This window comes from Plectropomus leopardus, chromosome 17, assembly GCF_026936395.1.
Source record: "Plectropomus leopardus strain MGB_pleo_1.0 chromosome 17, ASM2693639v1, whole genome shotgun sequence".
Classification (NCBI taxonomy): domain Eukaryota; kingdom Metazoa; phylum Chordata; class Actinopteri; order Perciformes; family Serranidae; genus Plectropomus; species Plectropomus leopardus.
This window is the reverse complement of record NC_142192.1, coordinates 11,376,014-11,396,759: the sequence shown is the minus strand read 5'-3', so window position 1 is coordinate 11,396,759 and position 20,746 is coordinate 11,376,014. Positions and strand designations below refer to the sequence as shown.

Genomic DNA, 20,746 nt, shown 5'->3' with positions numbered 1-20,746 from the left:
CTGTGAAACACACGTGGTATTTGTTTTAGTGAAGATGTTTGGGTTTCACCAGAACTTTCACAGAGAAAGACACAGTATCACTGGACTCTCCCCTCAAAGTTCACATAAATTCAACCCCAGTTCCAAAAAAAGTTATTGTGTAAAATGTAAATAAAAATAGATTGCAATTATTTGTAAATCCTTTTTGACCTATAGGCCCAATCCAATTGAATACAGTACAAAGACAAGATTTTTGATGTTCAAACTGATACACTTTTTTGTAAATATATACTCATTCTAAATTTGATTTCTGCAACATTTTCCAAAAAAGTTGGGACAGGGGCTACAAAAACTGGCAAAGTTGTGGAATGTTCAAAAAACATCTTTTTGGAAAATTACACAAGTAAAAAATTTATTGGTAACAAATTATATTATCATGACTGGGTATGAAATGCCTGGCTTGAAAATGTGTCATTTTGCACCCACAGTGAATCATAAAGTAGAAATAAGCCTTTAGATATTGTGTTGTCCTTTTTAAGTTATGGCTTTCACAGAGAAGCATAAACATCATTCTGTTACTTTCAAAAACATATCTTGATGGAAAAAAGGGTCTAGATTTCATCTTAGCCTGTGAGTATCCCAATATTGTACCCAAATGTCACTCTGTGTAATGCTGTACATCAACAACTTGAACAAATTTCCCATGATGTGCTTTACCCAACTAAGATGCTGTTCAAGTTAAACAGTATCATCATACATAAGCACCCAGAGGGCATTGTTCAGAGGACACATGCAAACTATTAAAGGTGTTATGATCTTGGCTCCTTTCACATTTTTTTTTTTTTTTTTTGCTTTAAGAAAAAGCCTCAGCGCTGAACAGTCAAATTTAACCATTTTATTGCAGCAATAACATAGCTGTCATTGCGCAAAGGTCTCAGCAAAGTTGCCAATAACTGTTGGCATTGTACATTTCTGCAACCACAGATAGTATGTTACATTTGCACATTTCATACGTATTACATCAACATTTCTAAAGTGACGTAGCTCAGATTACGTGTACAGCAGCTGAGTTTCTCATCATCAGAGGGAGGGGTGGTGGATAGCATCAGACAACCACTGCTTGAGAACACTCACATCTCCAGCCATGTTTGTGGCACCAAAACCGGGTATTTTTAAGCCAAAACTTGATGTGTTCCCAACTCTAACCATGTGGTTTAGGTGCCTACACCTAAACATGCATAAACCACAGTGTTAACACAACTTAGAATTGAAATTTAACATTTCAATGTATCAGCTACTACTTATGAAATGTACAAATTCAACCCATGCAATGTACAAATGTAAAATATCCATGGTTTCCACAAATGCACAATGCCAACATATATTCTAGCATTTGGAATGGTAAAAAATCCAAAAGGACTATTAAGATTGCAGGACAGAAGTAAAGTGACACTTAACTCTGACAGCTAAACTCTAATCTGATGACTTTTGTGTATGATCATGTAAAAATAAAAATGTACAAATAAGGCTTATTTTTTGGTATCGCCGCTGATAAGTTAGTCAGTTTGTCCAAACCATTGGTCCAGAGTGAAATATCTCATCAACTATTGGATGGATTTCACTTTCATTCATTTCTTCAAGTGCCACCTGCAGTATGCTGCTCTTACCCAAAGAGTTCACTTATAGTGGCAGAGAGCTGAAAAGCAAAGTTTCCTGAACTTCTTCCAGTTGGAAATCTGTTGTTGCAGACTAACTAACTCCACCTGACAGAGATGCTGAGGTGCACTGAACACACCATGAGTGCACTTTCAGCAGGCTGACAACAGCGAAAACAGGATTTGGGGTTGGCGTTACATAATTCTTCAAATTTATGACAAAGATTTGTTTCACATGTACTTTGAACTTGATACTAAAAGCATGCAAATGTGTTCATGTTAGCAATCTCACCTGAACAGGGCAGCTATGACTCTAAACTTTTAGTCCACCTATTTTTTTTTTTTTTTTACCTATTTTTTTCACCTAAAAAAAATCCATGTTCCCATTCATTCATTATTCATTCACCCTCTTGCTGACTGTGTGTATAAACTATTTTCCTGGATGCATACGCGAAAAGACAGCAGAATAGATGATCATTTTTTGTCTTTACTGAATGCGGGCAGTTTTCAGATCACTTTCAATTCCAACATAGAAATTTATAAAATGAAATCACTATCTACAGACTTAAATATTTACTTCTGGTCAATCAAACAATCATTTATTTGTCACATGAAGTCATACAAGGTGCACTTCAGTGAAATATGACCCTGTTAGTTCCTTTTACTTTGGCATTGCCATGTAGTCCTTTTTCACTTCTTACAATGAAGTCTGTTTCCAGACTGCAGCCCTGTAGGCCGCTGTGCATGTGTTTATTGTAGTCACGGATGGTTCTGGTAAAGCATGGTTTCTGGTTGTAGAATCATTTAACCATGATTGTTGTTACATTAAGAATAAATGCTGTGTATAAAATTAGAAATATATTTTTCAGCCTTGATGTCACTGAGGCCTGACATCTCAATGGAAGTGATGCCATTATCATTGAATATGTCATATATGGTGGCGATAAGCCATTCTTTGTGCAGATGTGAGGTCTTCTCAAAGTCAAGGTCACTGAATGTCCCAGCTGTGCGCACAGGTTAAAGATTAGGCAAAACAATAACAAAAATGTACAATTTTCAAATGAAAAAAATGTTCCATCTTCAATGTATTTGAAAATAGATTTGTTTAAATAAGGACAGAGAAAATGTAAGGCAATACAATTTGGTGACATTCGAGAATCCTTAAGTGAGATTTCTCTTTTTGAAGGAAATGCAGAATATGCCTGATGATCAAAAATACCGATCAGAGATCATTATTTGATGAGAGGTAGGAGTGTATCTGTCATGGACCTGCTGTCTGTTTCCTCCTACCTGCTGTCAGTAATTTTCCACACACACACACACCCTCCCTCTGCTCCGCTCTACCTGCTGACCACGCCCACTGCTGCAGCCTGCTCTCCCCTCAGCTGCAGCTCATCATCAATCAGTGCAGTATATAAGACACTCCAGGACACACACACACTGCCAGATTGTTCCTCTGCGTAATGCATGTCTTTCCAGCGTTTCTCCGTCAGATCACCCGTTGCCGACTCTGCCTGTTCCTGACCTGCCCTCCTCGCCTGACTCCCCCCGGACCTACCTGCTCTTTGTTCTCACACGTTTCCAGTTTCAGCGTTCCGGGAAAACTGGCGGCTCTCCTGGTAAAGAACTCGCTTCGCTCAGCTAAGACGATCCTCCTGCCTGATCCCCTGTCGGTACTGTTGCTCCCTTGACGGACTTCCGGTTACCGAACCCCTGCTTGTTCCAGACCATCCTCAGCTCGATCCCAGTCGGCGTTCCAGCGCGATGGAGAGCGGCTCTTGGAGCTACGGGGTTTCCTCCTCGCCAGCCACTGAGGGTACAAGCTTCGTTTCTTCATTCAGTGACGATCCCAGAGACACTGCTAGTGCTTCCGGCACGAAGAACGAACTCTTTGTCTGTAAGCTGAGCTATTTCTGTGTTGGTGACAATAAAAGTTATTACCAACTGCAAGAGGCTATTGTTGTACTGCATCTGGGTCCTACCACCACCCGTTTCAGTACAATCTGGCCAGACATGGACCCAGCAGACTCCAATGCTCTGCAATCCCGCCTAACCCGCGTGGAGGGAATGCTTCAGCAACACGAGGCTAAGCTAACCTCCAACGCGGCAGAGGCACACGACAGTCCGTGCATCAGCCCTGGAGCGGCGCTAACCCCTACTAGCCAACCAGGTACAACAGATGGCTCGTCACTGACCCAGCACGCCGCTCCTGTTCCTCCTCCGACCCCACCACCCAGCATGGCATCAGAACCCCGTGTGGGAAGCAGAAACGCTATGCCGAGGATCCGGAAGGGTGCAACCCATTTCTCACAAACTGTTCGATCCTGTTTGCCCTGCAGCCTGCACGTTAAGCCACGGAGGGGGCTCGGCCGCCGCCATAAATCACCTCCACCGGGCAGAGCACGCTTGTAGAAACGGCCCGGAGTGGGAGAGAGCACGCCAGCCTGTGCGTCGTTTCAAGCCTTTTCTGAGGAGCTTACATAGGTGTTTGGTCCCGTCTCCTTGGGCCCCGATGTTACTGGGGGTCTTCTGAATCAGCGGCTTGAGGGGACAGGACAGTGGCAGACTACGATCGAATTCAGAACTCAAGCTCGACAGGCGACTGGAATTCGATCGGCGCAATGTGATGCCTTTCTCAACGGTCTAGCCCCATATATAAAAGGCAACTGGTGTCGTTTGATCTACCTCATTCCCTGGATGGACTCATTAGAGATCCACCACGAGGCTTGACAAAGCGCATTCAGGCGAGGAAAAGGGAGCGCGGGAGGAGGGGCTCATCGTGTTCGGTTCGTCAACCCGGATTTCCAATGAGTCGAGTCATCTCCAGTGTCAGCTCCAGGGGCCCAGAGCCCATGCAGGTGGGGGCAGACCCGGCTTTCTTCGGAGGAAGCGGGAGAGGCCGGCGAGAAATCTCTGCCTGTATTGTGGTCAGGCCCGGCCATTTTGTCACCAAATGTCGGTAAAAGGCAGGGCTCAGCAGTCGAGAGGGCATCCTGCTGAGCCGATCCCAGAACTCTGTCCCACGTCCTCGTCCGCTGTTCCACGTTCAGCTCCTGGTTAACGGCGGTCCCACACTCTCGCCACCTTCGTTGACTCCGGGGCCGACGTCAACCTCATCGACCAAGAACTCGCCCGTCAGCTGGGGATCGAGCAGGTTCCCCTTCCACGTCCCGTTCCGGCACATGCATTAGATGGACATCTTCTGGGAACGGTCATCCACCAGACCGTTCCTGTCTCCATGATCCTGGCTGGAGAACATCGTGAGACCATCCAGTTTCACGTTATGGATTCTCCCAAAGTCCCTCTGATTCTTGGATATCCATGGTTGAGGCGCCACAATCCACATATAGACTGGGCCACGGGGTTGATTCTGTCATGGAGTCCTTCCTGTCAGCACATCTGCCTCCAACAACAGATCACGCCCACACCGCCTGCCAGTGCCGGTTCTCCTCCAGACCTCTCCGGGGTGCCATCGGATTACCACGACTTTCGGGAGGTCTTCAACAAGTCCAGGGCCACATCTCTACTACCCCATCGACCATATGACTGCGCCATTGATCTCCTGCCTGGGTCTACTCCTCCCAAGGGCCGTCTCTTCTCGCTATCTGCACCAGAGAGGAGGCCATGGAGAACCTACATCTCCGAGTCCCTGGCGTCTGGAATCATCCGACCCTCCTCGTCTCCTGCGGGGCGGATTCTTCTTCGTGGGGAAGAAAGATGGATCACTCCGACCGTGCATCGACTACAGAGGTCTGAATGACATCACGGTAAAGAACCGATATCCTCTTCCCCTCATCGCCTCTGCTTTTGAGTTGTTGCAAGGTTCCACCGTGTTCACAAAACTTGATCTCCGCAACGCCTACCACCTGGTCCGCATCCGAGAGGGGGATGAATGGAAAACGGCGTTTAATACCCCCACAGGACATTATGAGTATCTGGTGATGCCTTTTGGACTAACTAACGCTCCCGCCGTGTTTCAGGCCCTCATCAGCAGCGTGCTCAGAGACATGTTGAATAAATTGCTGGTTTTCGTCTATCTTGGACGATATTCTGATCTTCTCCCGATCCATGCCTGAACATATCCACCATGTACAGAGGGTTCTGCCAAGCGCCTCCTGAAAACTCTCTGTTACGTGAAGGCTGAAAAATGCAATTCCACTCCTCTTCCGTCCTTCCTGGGTTACATCATCAGCCACAACCACATGGAGATGGACCCCACCAAGGTTTCCGCTGTGTCCTCCTGGCCCGTTCCTGACTCCCATAAGCAGTTGCAGCGGTTCCTGGGGTTCGCTAACTTCTACAGGCGTTTCATCAGAGGCTACAACACGATGGCAGCTCCTCTCACCGCCCTCACCTCTTCCAAGATCCAGTTCCGCTGGACCACAGCTGCGGCTTAGGCCTTCCAGCACCTGAAGGACGATTCGAAATGACTCTATCCTGCTCATCCCTGACCCAGACCGGCAGTTCGTGGTGGAGGTGGATGCTTCTGATGTGGGAGTGGGGGCTGTGCTGTCCTAGCAGCTCTGCTGAGGATGGGAAACTGCACCCTGTGCCTTCTTCTCCAGCGTCTGTCTCCAGCAGAGAGGAATTACGACGCCGGGGAACCGGGGCTGTTGGCTGTCAAGCTAAGCGTTGGAGGAGTGGCGACACTGGCTGGAGGGAACCAGGGATCCCTTCCTCTGGACAGATCATAAGAATCTCGAATACATCCGCTCAGCCAAACGACTGAATCTCGTCAAGCCCGGTGGGCCCCTCTTCTTCGCCCGCTTCAACTTCACGCTCTCCTATCGCCCCGGTTCCTCAAAATGTCAAGCCAGACGCCTTGTCTCGACAGTTTCTGGTGGGAGAGAAGACTCTCCTCACACGGACAATATCCTTCCCTCATCTCGTCTCCTGGCCACACTCACCTGGGAGATCGAGGAGGCGGATCAAGGCAGCTCTGGAGGATCAGCTGGGCCCAGCTCATGTCCTCAGGATCGCCTGTGCGTCCCTCGGGAGTTCCGGGCCGGAGGTTTTGCAGTGGGCCCACAACTCTCGGCTTACCTGTCACCCGGGGATAGCTCGGACCAAGGAGGTCCTACTTGGCAATTCTGGTGGGCCACCCTGGATGAGGATACCAGGGGTTTCGTCAACGCTTGTCCAGTCTGCAGTCGGAACAAGACTCCTCGCCAAGCCCCGGCCCGGCTTCCTGAGGCCCCTCCCTGTTCCTCATCGTCCTTGGTCCCCATATTGCTCTGGACTTTGTCACCGGTCTGCCACTGTCAGGAGGAACACTGCCATCCTGACAGTGGTAGGATCCTTTCAGTAAAATGGCACATTTGGTGCCTCTGCAAACTCCCCTCCGCCAAAGAGACTGCCAGTATACTGCTCGGACCATGTTTTCAGACTCCACGGACTCCCCACCGACGTGGTGTCTGATCGTGATCCCCAATTCACGCCGGCGTTTTGGAGGGAGTTTTGCCGTCTCCTGGGAGCTCCACCAGTCTGTCCTCGGGTTATCATCCCCAATCCAACGGTCAAGCCGAGAGGATGAATCAGGAGATGGAGACGGCTCTCCGGTGTATGGCCTCCTCTCATCCGGCCTCCTGGTCCTCCCAGCTCATGTGGGTGGAATATGCGCATAACACCCTGGTCAGCTCTGCCACAGGACTCTCCCCTTTCCAGTGCGCTTATGGCTTCCAGCCCCCTCTGTTTCCTGAACAGGAAGAAGACACGGCGTACCCGTCAGTGGAGGCATTCATCCGGCGATGCCGCCAAACCTGGTCGCAGGCCAGAACCGCTCTGCTCGGGCCACCGGATCGCTATGCTGCTGCTGCCAACCGCCGCCGCTCCCAAGCTCCATCCTACCGGGTGGGGCAGAAGGTATGGCTCTCCACCAAGGACCTCCCCTTCAGGTGGACTCCCGGAAATTGGCCCCAAACATGTGGGTCCGTTTCGGTCGTCGCTATCGTGAACCCCATGGCGGTCCGGCTCCGGTTACCCCGTTCGATGCGGATTCACCCACATTCCCGTCTCCCCGGATCAAGCCGGTTAGGACAGTCCTCTCCAGCCCGTTTCCCAGCCACCTCCCCTCCTCGGATCATCGACGGGGCTCCAGCTTACACCGTCGTCTGCTCCGTTCCCCGACGCCGGGAGGGCCTCCAGCCACCTGGTGGACTGGGAGTGCAGTCCTGAGGAGAGGTCGTGGAGTGCCGGTTCGTCAGATCCTGGACGACCAGCTGGTGAGGGATTTCCACCGCCTGCATCCTGATCAGCCCACTCGTGCCGTCCGGGGGCGGCGTTCCTCTGCTTCTGTTCCGGTTCCTTCCTCTCCTGTTCCCGGGACGTCTGGGCTGAGATCCTGCTCGGGGGTTCCTGCTTCTCGGCCGCTGGCCGTTCCTTCCTCCGACGATGAGCGTGGGTTCCGGTGTTTGAGAGGACTTGGTCCCCTCCTCCTGACCCCCTCCTCCCGCCCGGCTTGGGTGTTCCTGTTTTGGGGACGTCAGGGGCCGTCCCTTGAGGGGGGGGTTCTGTCATGGACCTGCTGTCTGTTTCCTCCTACCTGCTGTCAGTAATTTTCCACACACACACACACCCTCCCTCTGCTCCGCTCTACCTGCTGACCACGCCCACTGCTGCAGCCTGCTCTCCCCTCAGCTGCAGCTCATCATCAATCAGTGCAGTATATAAGACACTCCAGGACACACACACACTGCCAGATTGTTCCTCTGCGTAATGCATGTCTTTCCAGCGTTTCTCCGTCAGATCACCCGTTGCCGACTCTGCCTGTTCCTGACCTGCCCTCCTCGCCTGCCTCCACCCGGACCTAACTGCTCTTTGTTCTCGACCACGTTTCCAGTTTCGGGCGTTCGAAAACTGACAGCTCTCCTGGTAAAGACTCCTTCGCTCAGCTAAGACGATCCTCCTGCCTGATCCCTGTCGGGTACTGTTGCTCCGCGGACTTCCGGTTATCAACCCCTGCTTGTTCCAGACCATCCCTCAGCTCGATCCCAGTCGGCGTTCCAGCACGTGGGAGACGGCTCGTGGAGCTGACGGGTTTCCTCCCTCGCCAGCCACTGAGGTACAAGCTTCGTTTCTTCATTCAGTGACGATCCCAGAGACACTGCTAGTGCTTCTCCGCACAAGAACGAACTCTTTGTCTGTAAGCTGAGCTATTTCTGTGTTGGTGACAATAAAAGTTATTACCAACTGCAAGAGGCTATTGTTGTACTGCATCTGGGTCCTACCACCACCCGTTTCAGTATCCTGCAGTCTCACCCTTGTTGTGATTATCTGATAAGGTTGCACTTGCAGAAGCTGGTAGGAGTAAATGTCATTTTTCTAAACCTTCGTCAGCTGCTGTGGCTCAAAGCGTTTCATTCGCCGGTTTCAAACATTGTTTAATTATTCCAGTGAAGGATGTAATGCGATCGACACACTGCCTCCAGTTAATACGAACAATTATATTAACATCCTAATGAGATGTTCATGAAACATTGCTAATAAAACCATAAAACCAAACAAAACTCTTTGCCTCGGATGTCATCTGACACAGATGACATCCTGTTACTGCTACTCATCAGCAGTCACCACAGCTGAATGTGCAAGATGATGACCAGCTCTGCTGAATAAGTACCAAAGCTTCCACCTTCCTCTATGAACATACACCTCATATTTTAAATTACACTCAGCAGTTACATTACGTTCCAATTACGCTTTCTAATCTTTCATCATATTAGTCCTACACTTGCAAGGACTCTCATGGACATGATGTTTTTCTAAAAAATAACTCTGATGATGATATTGAAATGATAATTGAGTTGCATTATTGGAACTGTAGGGTGTTTTTGAAGCTTGATCTATACTCGGGACACTAGGAAAAGATATTTTGTCCTCCGCTGCTTTGATTCATTTCTTATCTTTTTCTAAAAAGTATCTTTCTCTACTCCAGAACAATATTTAATATGAAAAAAACAATGGACCCAAGTCACAACAGACTTCATTCAAACAGACTTCACAAATTCAAGTATACAGTATATATAAAGAAATCCTGCAAGGAAATGTTTGTTTATTTTTCAGTCTATGTCACTGAGCCAGACCAGTGACCAGTCTGAGTCCTTACAGCAACAGCTGGCCCAGGGCCCTTACTGCAGGTCCTCCTCTCCCCTCTCCCCTTTCATAACTTTCTCTGTCTCTCATTAAAGCATGGAAAATGCCCCCCAAAAATATGTTAATAAAACTGGTATCACAACTCTAAGTCTATGAAACACACTTGTAGTATTTGTTTTAGTGAAGATAGTTGGGTTTCACCTGAGAAGAAACAGACAGTACCTCTGGCCTCTCCCCTCCCTCAATAGACCATTCCTTAAATCTAAAACTGAAACAAGCTGCATATTTCAACTGTTACACACTGAATAACATGATTTTTCAAGGTGCAATGCACAGTGGCTTATCCAAAAAGTGGCATTTGATAAAACCATCAGAGACACAGTGAACCGCTCCAGCTCCAGGCTTTAACAGCGGTTATCAGATGGGTAAGTGCCGACCTGTTATGACAGTATATTATACTGCCATAATAGGTCAAATAGAAATAATAACATATTTTGAAACTACCACATTAGCTTCCTGAATTTTTGCACAAATATAGACTGAACCCACAGAAATAAAGAATAGAGGAGTGTTTCTGTAAACATATTTTGAAGTGGTCAACTGTTACTGCACTAAATGGTCATCCCAAATGTTAAATATTTCACATTAAAAGCACATTGTTTCAGTATTATTTTGGATGGTTATTAGGGTCATTCTAGGTAGTTGCTAGTGTATTGGACACCATGTAAGGGTAGCAACGTAAGTGATGTGAGAGTAGATGGGAACTACAATGAAACAGTCACTATTGCAATGTTACAATATATATGTAAGTCTGTCTCTAATCCATACATATAAGAAATAATAATTTAACCGGCTGACAGACAAATAGAGAAACTGGTTTGACACGAGTCTCCTGAGGCGCGCGGAGCTCACTGCCTGGAGTGCTTGTCTTCACATCTTGGTCTGCCTGTCATCACTTGAACAAAACTGAGCACAGGAATAGATAGAATCATCTTATCAGAGAGGTGGCCTAATTCATATACATATTCTATACGGCAAGAGTCATTTTGTCTTTTCTGTTATGTACAGAAACAACCGAGAAATGCCATGCCAAAACTTTTAAAGAGGTGCAACATCTACATCACCCATTGGTTTGTGAACCACTGTCCCCATATTTAGACGAGAGGATGAAGTTGTGGAGGATACATATTGCTACACTTCTATCCAGATTCACAGGTTGCCATGCTAGCAGTTTGTCAATCGTAAGTTAGCCACGCCCTAAAGCAGAACCTGCTTTATTGTCTATTTTACTCTAAATGACACCATGATTAAAAATAAACATCCCACTGTATTTGAAGAAGACTTGAAACTACCTTTTAAGACCATAAATTCTTTAGGAAAATGTTTCCTGAGGTCATAAATCAAGTAAGACGTAGTGTTATTCTCTCAAATTTACAATCAGACTTTTTTTTGCAACCAGCAGAGTCGCCTCTTGCTGACCATTAGAAAGAATGCAGGTTTAAGACACTTCTGCATTAGCTTCACTTGTCACAGTTGGAGGTTACATCCACTTAATTATACAGTCTGTGCTGGAAACATTACAAACTGGTATGGGATGTGAATGACCCCAGAAAAGAGGACTCTACAGCAAGTGATTAAAACCGCCCCAGAAAATCATTGGATTATATCCACAGAGCATGAGTGATGTCAGTGAGGTGACGTTCCTGCACAGAGCCCAAACATTAAAGTCCATGCCGACCTCGGCGACAGCCTGTTCACCCTGCTGCCTTCTGGCAAGTGATGCAGAAGTATGTGTTTGTATGTATCTACACTGTCATGCCACCAGACTACAGAGCAGCGTCTTCCTCGGGCTAAAACACTTCTCAACTCATCCAACGTACTCTACCAATAAAAAACAGTTTATTTTGGTTTTTCTCGTGTAGCGTGAAGAGACTGCAACTTGTATTTCATTCTGCAGCCCTGCTTTTTTAGAATAATAATAGCTGAACCTTGAATTTTTAAGTCTAATCCAACATTATTTTTTACAAAGCTTCATGGTAGACCGAATTGTGAGGGTTCGTAAACATATAACCATAATACCCAGTGAAGTTGATATGTATATATAAAAATCATGATTAATGCCAAATCTGCCTCAGTTGGTCTTTTTTTCAGTATCAAAATAGATACTGAGTCTTTGTGCATCTCATCGTCTGCATTTCAATCCTGCCCACCATGGAATACAATAATAAAAAGATAAAACAATGAACTGACTTACTCTGTGTTGTGAGTGTCAATTGTGTGGAAGAGCTCCTTCAGTTCCTCAGCTGTCAAGACTCCATCAGAGAAGTAGGCCTTGAATTCGTCAAAGGACAGCTTTCCATCATCTGGGGACGGAGCACAAATGCATCTTTTCAACACGATGTCAGGACAGCTCAGTCAGGGCTGCAACATCCTGTGAGCTGAGCTGGCTGATTTTTAATAGATTCCTTATAGAAATCTCAGACTTGTTTTGGTTCAAATGATCACTATGGTTTGTGCCTGCAGGTGTAAATGAAATGTATCACGGAGGTGAAAAGATTTTAAGGTGGTCAGTAGAACAGATTTCATTCCATAAGAAATGAAAAACAAATTAACTGGCAGAAATGGAATATAATATAATGTTTTCTTTAGTACTGTAATCACCTAAAAATAGGAATCATTGTGTTTTCAATACCTTACAATTAGCCATTTATATCTACATTAGGAGGGGGTCCTTGACCATGGAGTCCATCATGTTGCACTGCCATGTTTCTACAGTAGCCCGGAACAGACAAACTAAACACTGGCTCTATAGGCCATTCACGTTTTCGCATCAACCACCATAGTTAGCAGCCCCTCAGCGATGAGCAGCATGGGAAAAAAACAAGAATTTTAATGTGAAACTGCTTAATTTAGTGTTTTTACCGATTGAAATCACTGGGTCCATTTGTTTCGGAGGAACAAACCTCTGTGGAGAATTTCACTCCAGTAAAAACCTGACATGTCTGGATCTTAAGTTTTTCAGAGGTAAAAGATGCACCCTGATCAGCAGGTGCTGAGCTAGCAGCCTATGTCCAATGAGCCAAACAGCATCAGATAAAGACTGATTTGTAAAGCAAAACTGCTTTATTTAGTGTTTTCACTAGTTTAAATTACCTGGTCTGTTTGTTTTGGAGAGGAAGTGATCTCTGTGGATAATTTGGCATGAATTCTAACTGGAAGAAATTTCAGCTGGCTGCAATCTTCAATTCCCACCACTAGATGCCACTAAATCCCCATAAATCTTACACACTGTTCCCTTAATTAAGAATGTATTAATTCCATAAATGATTCCATCTCCTGAACTGATGAAACTGCAGGGAGTGAATCAGCAAGAGATAGCATCGAGCATATGGATTAAATCACTTCACAGTGGAAAAAGGAGCAATAAAACTTGACAAAATAACTCCACGGTGATCCTTGATTTAATATTGTATTAAAACAACACTGTAATGGATCATCACCATTTGTTTCCTTAAACCAGCTCACTGGGAATCTAAACAATCAGGTTTTTTTTTTGCTCTGATGCTCTGCAGTTATGCTTAGAATAAAAGAGCCCAAGCTGTGTAAAATATTCTCGAGGTGAAATTTAAACAGAATTTTAAAAATGAAACAAACTGAATATCCTGCAGCAAAAATAAAGACAATCGACCACAGACAACATGTTTCCACAGGGCTCTGACTGCCGTTGTCTCTGTCTGTTTGTGTGACACAATTAATGGTCATTGCTAACCTGCTGCTCTGGAGGTGATGTTCACAATGACTGTCATGTCAGTAAGATGCCGTGAGCAAGAGAGAGATGCTCCACAAGACACATAAATCAAGTACAGAATGAGTGACTCACTGTCAGTGAGCTCAGAAATAATCCTAGAACGGACCTGACATGTGAGCACTGCTGTTTGCACAGCACTAAAAACAAACATGTGGGACGACTTCTTATCTTGCTGCATGACAAGACCTCAAATCATTCACAGCGAAGGATGAACATTCAATATGCAGCATGTCATGTAAATCATGAATTCTGATTGCTATTTCTGCATGTGGAGAAAATCAATTTATATGTCAGGATCTATGTAAAAATGTTTGTTCCTTAAATATAACACTCAATTTGATGTGGTTTGACCATGTAATTCCAGCCTGTATAAATATCTAACATGATGTGTGTGACAGCAGAGTTATAATTTACAGCATGTGTTCACTTGACTCGCAAAGATACTGTCATTGTGCAGTCAAGTTGGTCTCATCTTCAGCTGAAGGATACATGCATTTAGATTAAAGTTCCAAAATCAAATCAGCACATTCGTGGTTGCTACCCTCCTGCCAGATGAAATTGAAGAGAAAATAACAAAGAAATTTGGATTTGAGATTTCAGTTTTCATTGTATAAAAACCTTCATCAGGACAGAAAGCTGCCTGGGCAGAGTGTGCATAAGCATCTTGTCTCCTGCGATTATATTTCTTACTGTGGTATTTCTTTTCTTTTATTGGCATTTCAGGGCCATTAATGGCAAAAAAAAAAAGCTGTAGCCAGCAGCCAGTTAGTTAAGCTTGGCATAAACACAGAAAACAACAGGAAACAGCTAGCCTGGCTTTGTCCAAAAGTAACAAAATCTGTCTACCAGCACCTCTCAAGCTCAGTAAGTTACACATTATATTTTGTTTGTTGAAAAATAAGTGAAATTTAAAAGCCACAATTTGCTGTTTTACAGGTTGTTATATACTGGACTTTTTCTCCTGCCAGGCAACCAGTAACTCCAAGAAGTTTCTGGTCCTGGCAAAGATACACTATAGTCTGGAGTTCAAAGAGTTTTATTTCATTTTGATGCAGAGTGTCTATCAGACTGACTTGACTGAATAAATCACTCAGTAAATTTAAAATTCAAGGCCTGTGTTCCATAAAAGATAGAGATACCCTGGATTCAGACTCCTGCTGTCCCTAAACAACTAAATAAACGATGTTTCTCTGTATGATTATACTGGGTAATATGATAATGCTACACGAGACAGAGCTGAAACAAAAACAGAATTTGCTGTGAACCTCCACCAATACACCTCTAAGTCATTAGGTGTGCACTGCTATGATAAAAATGTAAACTGGTACGAATTTTTGACGTTTTCTTCGTTAATGCTATAAAAAAAACAACCTTGATGGGCATGGTCAGTTTCCTGTTTCCATGGAAACTGTAAGAGTATCAGCAGAGAGTCATGATCAGAATTTCATTGAGAAAGTAGACACACACGATAAAGAAAGGCTGAAGTAACACCAAAGACAAAGGAGTGTGTGTGTGTGTGTGTGTGTGTGTGTGTGTGTGTGTGTGTGTAGGTGTGTGTGTGTGTGTGTTTGTGTGTGTTTGTGTGAAGGAGCCTTTGGTGCAACACTTACCATTTTTATCAGCTCTCCGTAAAATCTGTTATGAGAAAAGAAATAAAGAGGGATGTCAAAAAAAGGTTTCCCAATTTTAAAATAAGTGTGTGTGTGTTTGTGTGTGTGTGTGCGGCGGCGGGGGGATCATTGATCACACTCTCAAAGGCAGTGTGTCATTAAATTATTGATAGTGCTGTCCCAGAGTCCAGAGGAGATGAAAGGCAGAGTGGCAATGACCACATTGGCTTTAAAAGGCTCCAACCACCTTGAAATAGCACTGCCCGCTTTCTCTTCTTGTTGAGTTTGTACTTGTGGAGAAGAATTTGAACAGGCTTTGAGACTATTTACACATTATCACTATAAATCTAACAGCGTGGCACTAAATGTGCAAGATCTGAATGTTAAAACACCATCCTTCCATCTTTGGATTTTCCGAGCTTAGGGGACTTCAGCTCTGTGATACAAAAGGGTAAAAATACTCATAAAAAATATCCGCCCACCTTCTTCTAGATCTTGGCAGTATGTCATGTGTTCTGAGTTACATAATTCACTCTAATTTTCCTGTTCTGTTGTCTCTTCTGCTGTCCCCAACCTCTAAACTCCTGTCTCTGTCTCAGTTTTACCTTTGCTCATCTCTTCTCCAACCTAATTTCTAAAATCAGTCATATAATTAAGTACAACTACGTATTCATGCAAGGCAATTGTACACAGTCTTGCCATCCAAGTCAGCAAATACATGCGCACAGGAGCAGATTTCAGGGGGGACACAAGCGGCACGTCCCCATCACTATTTAGAAGATGTGCATTTATTTCCACCCCAAAAAACATGAATGTAGCAGAGAAATTTGATTTTTATGAATTTTAAGACATTTTCACTATAAATTGATGCAGAGAGGAGGCAAAAAATTACATATAAAAAATTACCAGAATGCAGGAAATAAAGCATTTGACGCTTTAAATTTCCTTATATGCCCACTCCATCAGTTCTGTAACAAAAGCTACACTCGTGCAAATATATGATGGAAAATTGTAATGATATGAACAGTTTTTAAGCAAAAATGCCAAACATTTCATAGATTAAAGTCTCAGTGAGATTATTGAAGGGTTTTTTTGGGTCTCACATTATTGTAAACTTAATATTTTTCGCTTCAGGTCTAGTTCGACAAAACAAGACAATCTGGGAAAGGATAGGAAAGTTTCCTCATTTTCTGATGTTTTATAGACCAGTAATGAATCAACAAATTAATTGATAAGAAAAAGAGATGGCACATGCATGATATGCCTGTTCCTATGCAACTTGGCAACACTGAAATATGATATTGTAACAGACTGTGTGTCCTTCTTGAGATGTGATGGGGGAAACTTCCGCAGTTTTGTGGGGCTTGTGCACGTGTGTGAATTTGGCAAGGTAAATAAAAGGACCCCCAGGACACTCGACTACAATATTTACATAAACAGGTCCACTCGGCTATTCTGATAAAGTTTATACACAGTGTGCATTTTTTCTCTGACATTTTGTACTTTAATCTTAGAGAATTTCAGAGATTGGCTGGTAGTCCAGACCACGACCCCTTATCCCTAATCCAGTCGCTACTGACCTCCACGTGTCATTGTAACGAGTACAAGCCAGTCACAGTGCACAGATCTGTAATAACGTGTCATAGGGATCGGCGAGGTGTAAATAGCTGAACAGCTGCAGTCTAACACTTCTCACACTGGTGCAAATTGATACTATGTGAAAGACGTAAAAATAATCACCATTTAGAATTGTCCACTGATTGGATTCAGTCATTCAGATACTGGCTCACACTGAAAACCCTGACTGGTTTAATGAGTAAAAGTAATTAATTTTCAAGTATTGAAGCCTAATGGTCCCCTTGGATTTTTTTCCTTGACTATCTGGTAATGAAGTGGAAATCTGGCATCACAGCAGCATCAAATCCTAAAGAAACACACACACTGAGCCACAGCATTGACACCTAACCTGTTTCAAGATGACACAAATGATTGTTTGGAAGCATCATGTGTGTTTTAATGACACACACCGACTGGGGCGAAAGCGAGGAGACGTCAAGAAACAACAGAAATAACACTCTGATGACCAACTGGCCTCTGAAGACAAGCAGCACTCTCAATCTTTGACAGAAGATAGAGCAGCTGCTCAACATCAGTGAGACATGTGATGTTACATATAGCTTTCCACCTCTGATAACTCTTCGTTCTCCTGTGTGCATCCTTCCCTGTCTCTCTCAAACACTGAAGGCAGCCAGCAGGTTTACAGCTAAGACATCACAAGCAAATGAAAGAGCGGAGGAAAATAATTGGTTGGTGGGTATCGTGGAAGAATGAACCAGGAGAGGGAAAGCCACTTGAGAAGAGAGAACCACTTGAGGAAGATCATTAACTGTAGTGATATGCATATTGGATGTGATTTTAATATTGAAATTCTCATCATCTGAGGGAGATCTACAAGTGATGGGAATCCTTATGGTATTCTCTTGTATTTCTAAAACAGTTAAAATTCAAAAGGTTCTGAACATCAGTATTATGCTTTACATTGTGGTAATGCTAGATTTGGCTTTGTTAGGTCAGCAGGAATAACACCATGACTTTCATCAAAAACGTCCATCATTTTATTAACTTGGCATTTGCTTTTGAACATTGACATAAAAATGGATGGCCAGCCTTTACACCATGAAGCTGAATTGAAGGTCAGTCTTGTCAAGTTAGTTAATTGTATAAAACGGGGAACCCTTTGTACCTTGCATGCATAAAAGGGATCCATATTAACTTCGGTGATGAAAAAACCTCCATAGATTACTATTAAAAATTGATGAAACTTAGATTTCATAAGTAAAATGTATACATAACTGTATATATTGTCTTATTTAATTGCAAAAACAAATCAAATCAAAGAGAAATCTGAAGCATGATTATTTTTTTTTACATTATTATTACTATTAGTTTTGCTACTAAAGGCTGTAGATTGTTGCCTATAATTTGAAATAATTAATAAAGTTCTGTATTGAGCTTGTTTTTTAAATTTTTTTTTGCATTAATAGTAAGGATTAAATACTTTTTTTTTTTTTTTTTACTGTAAATAAGGATAAAAAAATGTTTTACTTACATCAATGAAAATCGACATTCCCTTCTTCAGCTCCATCTGAGCTGTGGGCTCCTCAGACACAGGTTGAACCTCCTCTGAACAATCCATCATCAAATGTAGCTTCAGTTGTAAATTGCAGAGGAATGTGTCCGCGTGAACCTCTAATCTGATCAAAACCAATGTTCAAAAAGAGCGACTCCGTCGCGTGGTCAAGTCCGCGTGAATACAACATACAACTTCCGAATTACAGTTTCACAATTTAACTAATCATTATTTCCTCGCAGAATTTAAAAATAGCAAAATATATCTTTATGCTACTTTTTTCGCTCCACATGTCTTGCTTTTTTATATATATTATTTCACTAATAATTTAAAGTTATATTTTAAATTTAGCCTGCTCACGCTGACCCCTTTCCCATCTTTTTTGGTTTTATTTTGAAAGCAAAATCACTAAACTTCCTGTCATGTACTGACTGTCTCTGTCAGTCCTGATACCCCTTTGGATGCTGCTGTGATGCGCCTAGACCTGCAGCTCCGCTGGAGCAAAGTATCACTGAAATGCAAATTCTGCTTTTGCACTTCGTGGTGCATAAGCAAAGTAACTCCACTGACAGATCAACGATTAATACTCATACAGATAACTGCAGAAAATACTGATGCAATTAATTCTACTGTTTAATATACCGACAAATGAGCAGCACAAATAGCATATGCTCGGATAGGGATGCTATATATAGACTTTTTTGTTCAAAGATACAAAAGGCAGACAAAAGGTCAATTCAGCTTGAATTAAATAGCTGTTTATGGTGTCCTCTCTGTGGCCTTAGACATTTATCCCCAAGGTAGTCTTAAAACATGAAATACAGTAATCTTAGGGAGCTGGAAAGCATCCCCCTCACAACTCACTAAGGTAAAAATAGATACACATATACAACAACAACAACAACAACAACAACAACAACTACTACTACTACTACTAGTAATGATATAATAATAATAATAATAATAATAATAATAATAATAATAATAATAATAATAATAATAATAATAATAAACTTTATTTGTATTGCACCTTTCATACCAAAAATGCAGCTCAAAGTGCTTTACAAGATTGCATGAATCCTTCATATGAAAACACACATAGAATGAACATTAGACCAGTGATTCAATGCTATAATTAATGTGAAATAAGATGACAGAATTAAACCCACTTGATAAAAATGACAAGAATTGTTATGTCATGCTTTTATTTAAGGAACCCCTACTAATTACTCTCTCTCTTTGAGGTCTATTTCTGGGCGCATGTTTTCAGGGGTGCAAACTTAAAAATGGTCCACGGGACCACAGCAATGTCAATTTCCATGTAAGGACAAAGGATGGAGTGTGTGGAGGGTTTTTTTCTGGTTGAGTTTGCCTTTTGTTTTGGTCAAAGAGAGATGGGTGTCACTTCTGCTGCTGAAATCTGCTGCACCTGTGTCCATCCGTTTGGTGACAGTTGTGAAACTTTCTTGTAACTTGAATATGCAATTTACAAGAAAGTATTAAAATCAGAGCTCTGGGGAAAAAAATCCCTGCCTGACTGAACCAGCTCATTTCTCCATCAGCCTTTGCAACTCATTAGCACTGGTTTATAACCTGTTTGTGAAGAACTTCATTAATTATATCTTTTTAAAAATTGAAATGTAAAGACAAACTGTATGTTTCATAGTTAGAGATTTGTTTTTTAGTTAACATGACATTTCCAGGCCTACATTATTTTTCATCAAGCTCTTGCTGTACTTACACATAAAGAAACATAACTGCTAAGACCAAAGATGGACAAATAAAGGTAAAACATACACAGGACTATTATGTACAGTAGTGTGTGAATGAATAGGTATTCCTGTAAATATTAACAAATATGAATAATAATAATATAAATGTTATTATTATATAGAAAAATAAAGCGTCATAAGTCAACTGTTCTGTAAGTTTTAAAGTGTATATATACAATGGAAATAAACAAATACTGAGTGGATATACATTGAGTATATGATAATGTGCAGTATGTGTTTGTATACTCTCGCTCACTCTTTTTCTTTAACTAATTTTCAGGTCATTTTTTGTCACCTTTTACCATTTTTTCCCCCCTATGTTTTGTGTTTAAATGCTTGTGCTTAAAAGCATATGAACATAGCACAAGGAAACAGATGTTGGTCCAGGTTTCAGAGGGGTAGCAGACAGGTCTCCTGAGGTGCAGCTGTTGGAATCAAAGGAAAAGAATAGTGGGACGAGCACACGTCTTTAGGGGCCGTCAGTGCTGATGGTCTGGGTGCTGGAGGAGATTTACCCCAGCCTCACCTGCTGTCTTCAGTCACTAAGGAAGTTTGTGAATCACTGACAGGTGGAGGCTGGGACAGTAAGCTGGGTGAGTTGGAGGATTTCTGCAATGGTGCTTTTGAATGCTGGGCTGATGTCAACTTGTACATGTCCCTGGGGAGTCAAGATGTTGCAGGATGTGGTATAGTACCATGTTGAC

The 20,746-nt window shown here is 43.1% G+C and overlaps 1 protein-coding gene across 1 annotated transcript in view; it reads right to left on the bottom strand.

Moving 5' to 3' along the window:
- necab1 (N-terminal EF-hand calcium binding protein 1) overlaps positions 1-18,416 on the bottom strand; it is a 52,523-nt gene extending 34,107 nt beyond the window's left edge. The window contains exons 1-3 of the mRNA XM_042507157.2: positions 18,250-18,416; positions 15,141-15,165; positions 11,977-12,085 (exon numbers count right to left, since the gene is read on the bottom strand). Of these exons, the coding sequence (XP_042363091.2) occupies positions 11,977-12,085; positions 15,141-15,165; positions 18,250-18,339 (224 nt within the window). The 5' untranslated portion in view covers positions 18,340-18,416. The remainder of the gene's footprint in view (positions 1-11,976; positions 12,086-15,140; positions 15,166-18,249) is intronic.
- Positions 18,417-20,746: the final 2,330 nt, after the last annotated feature.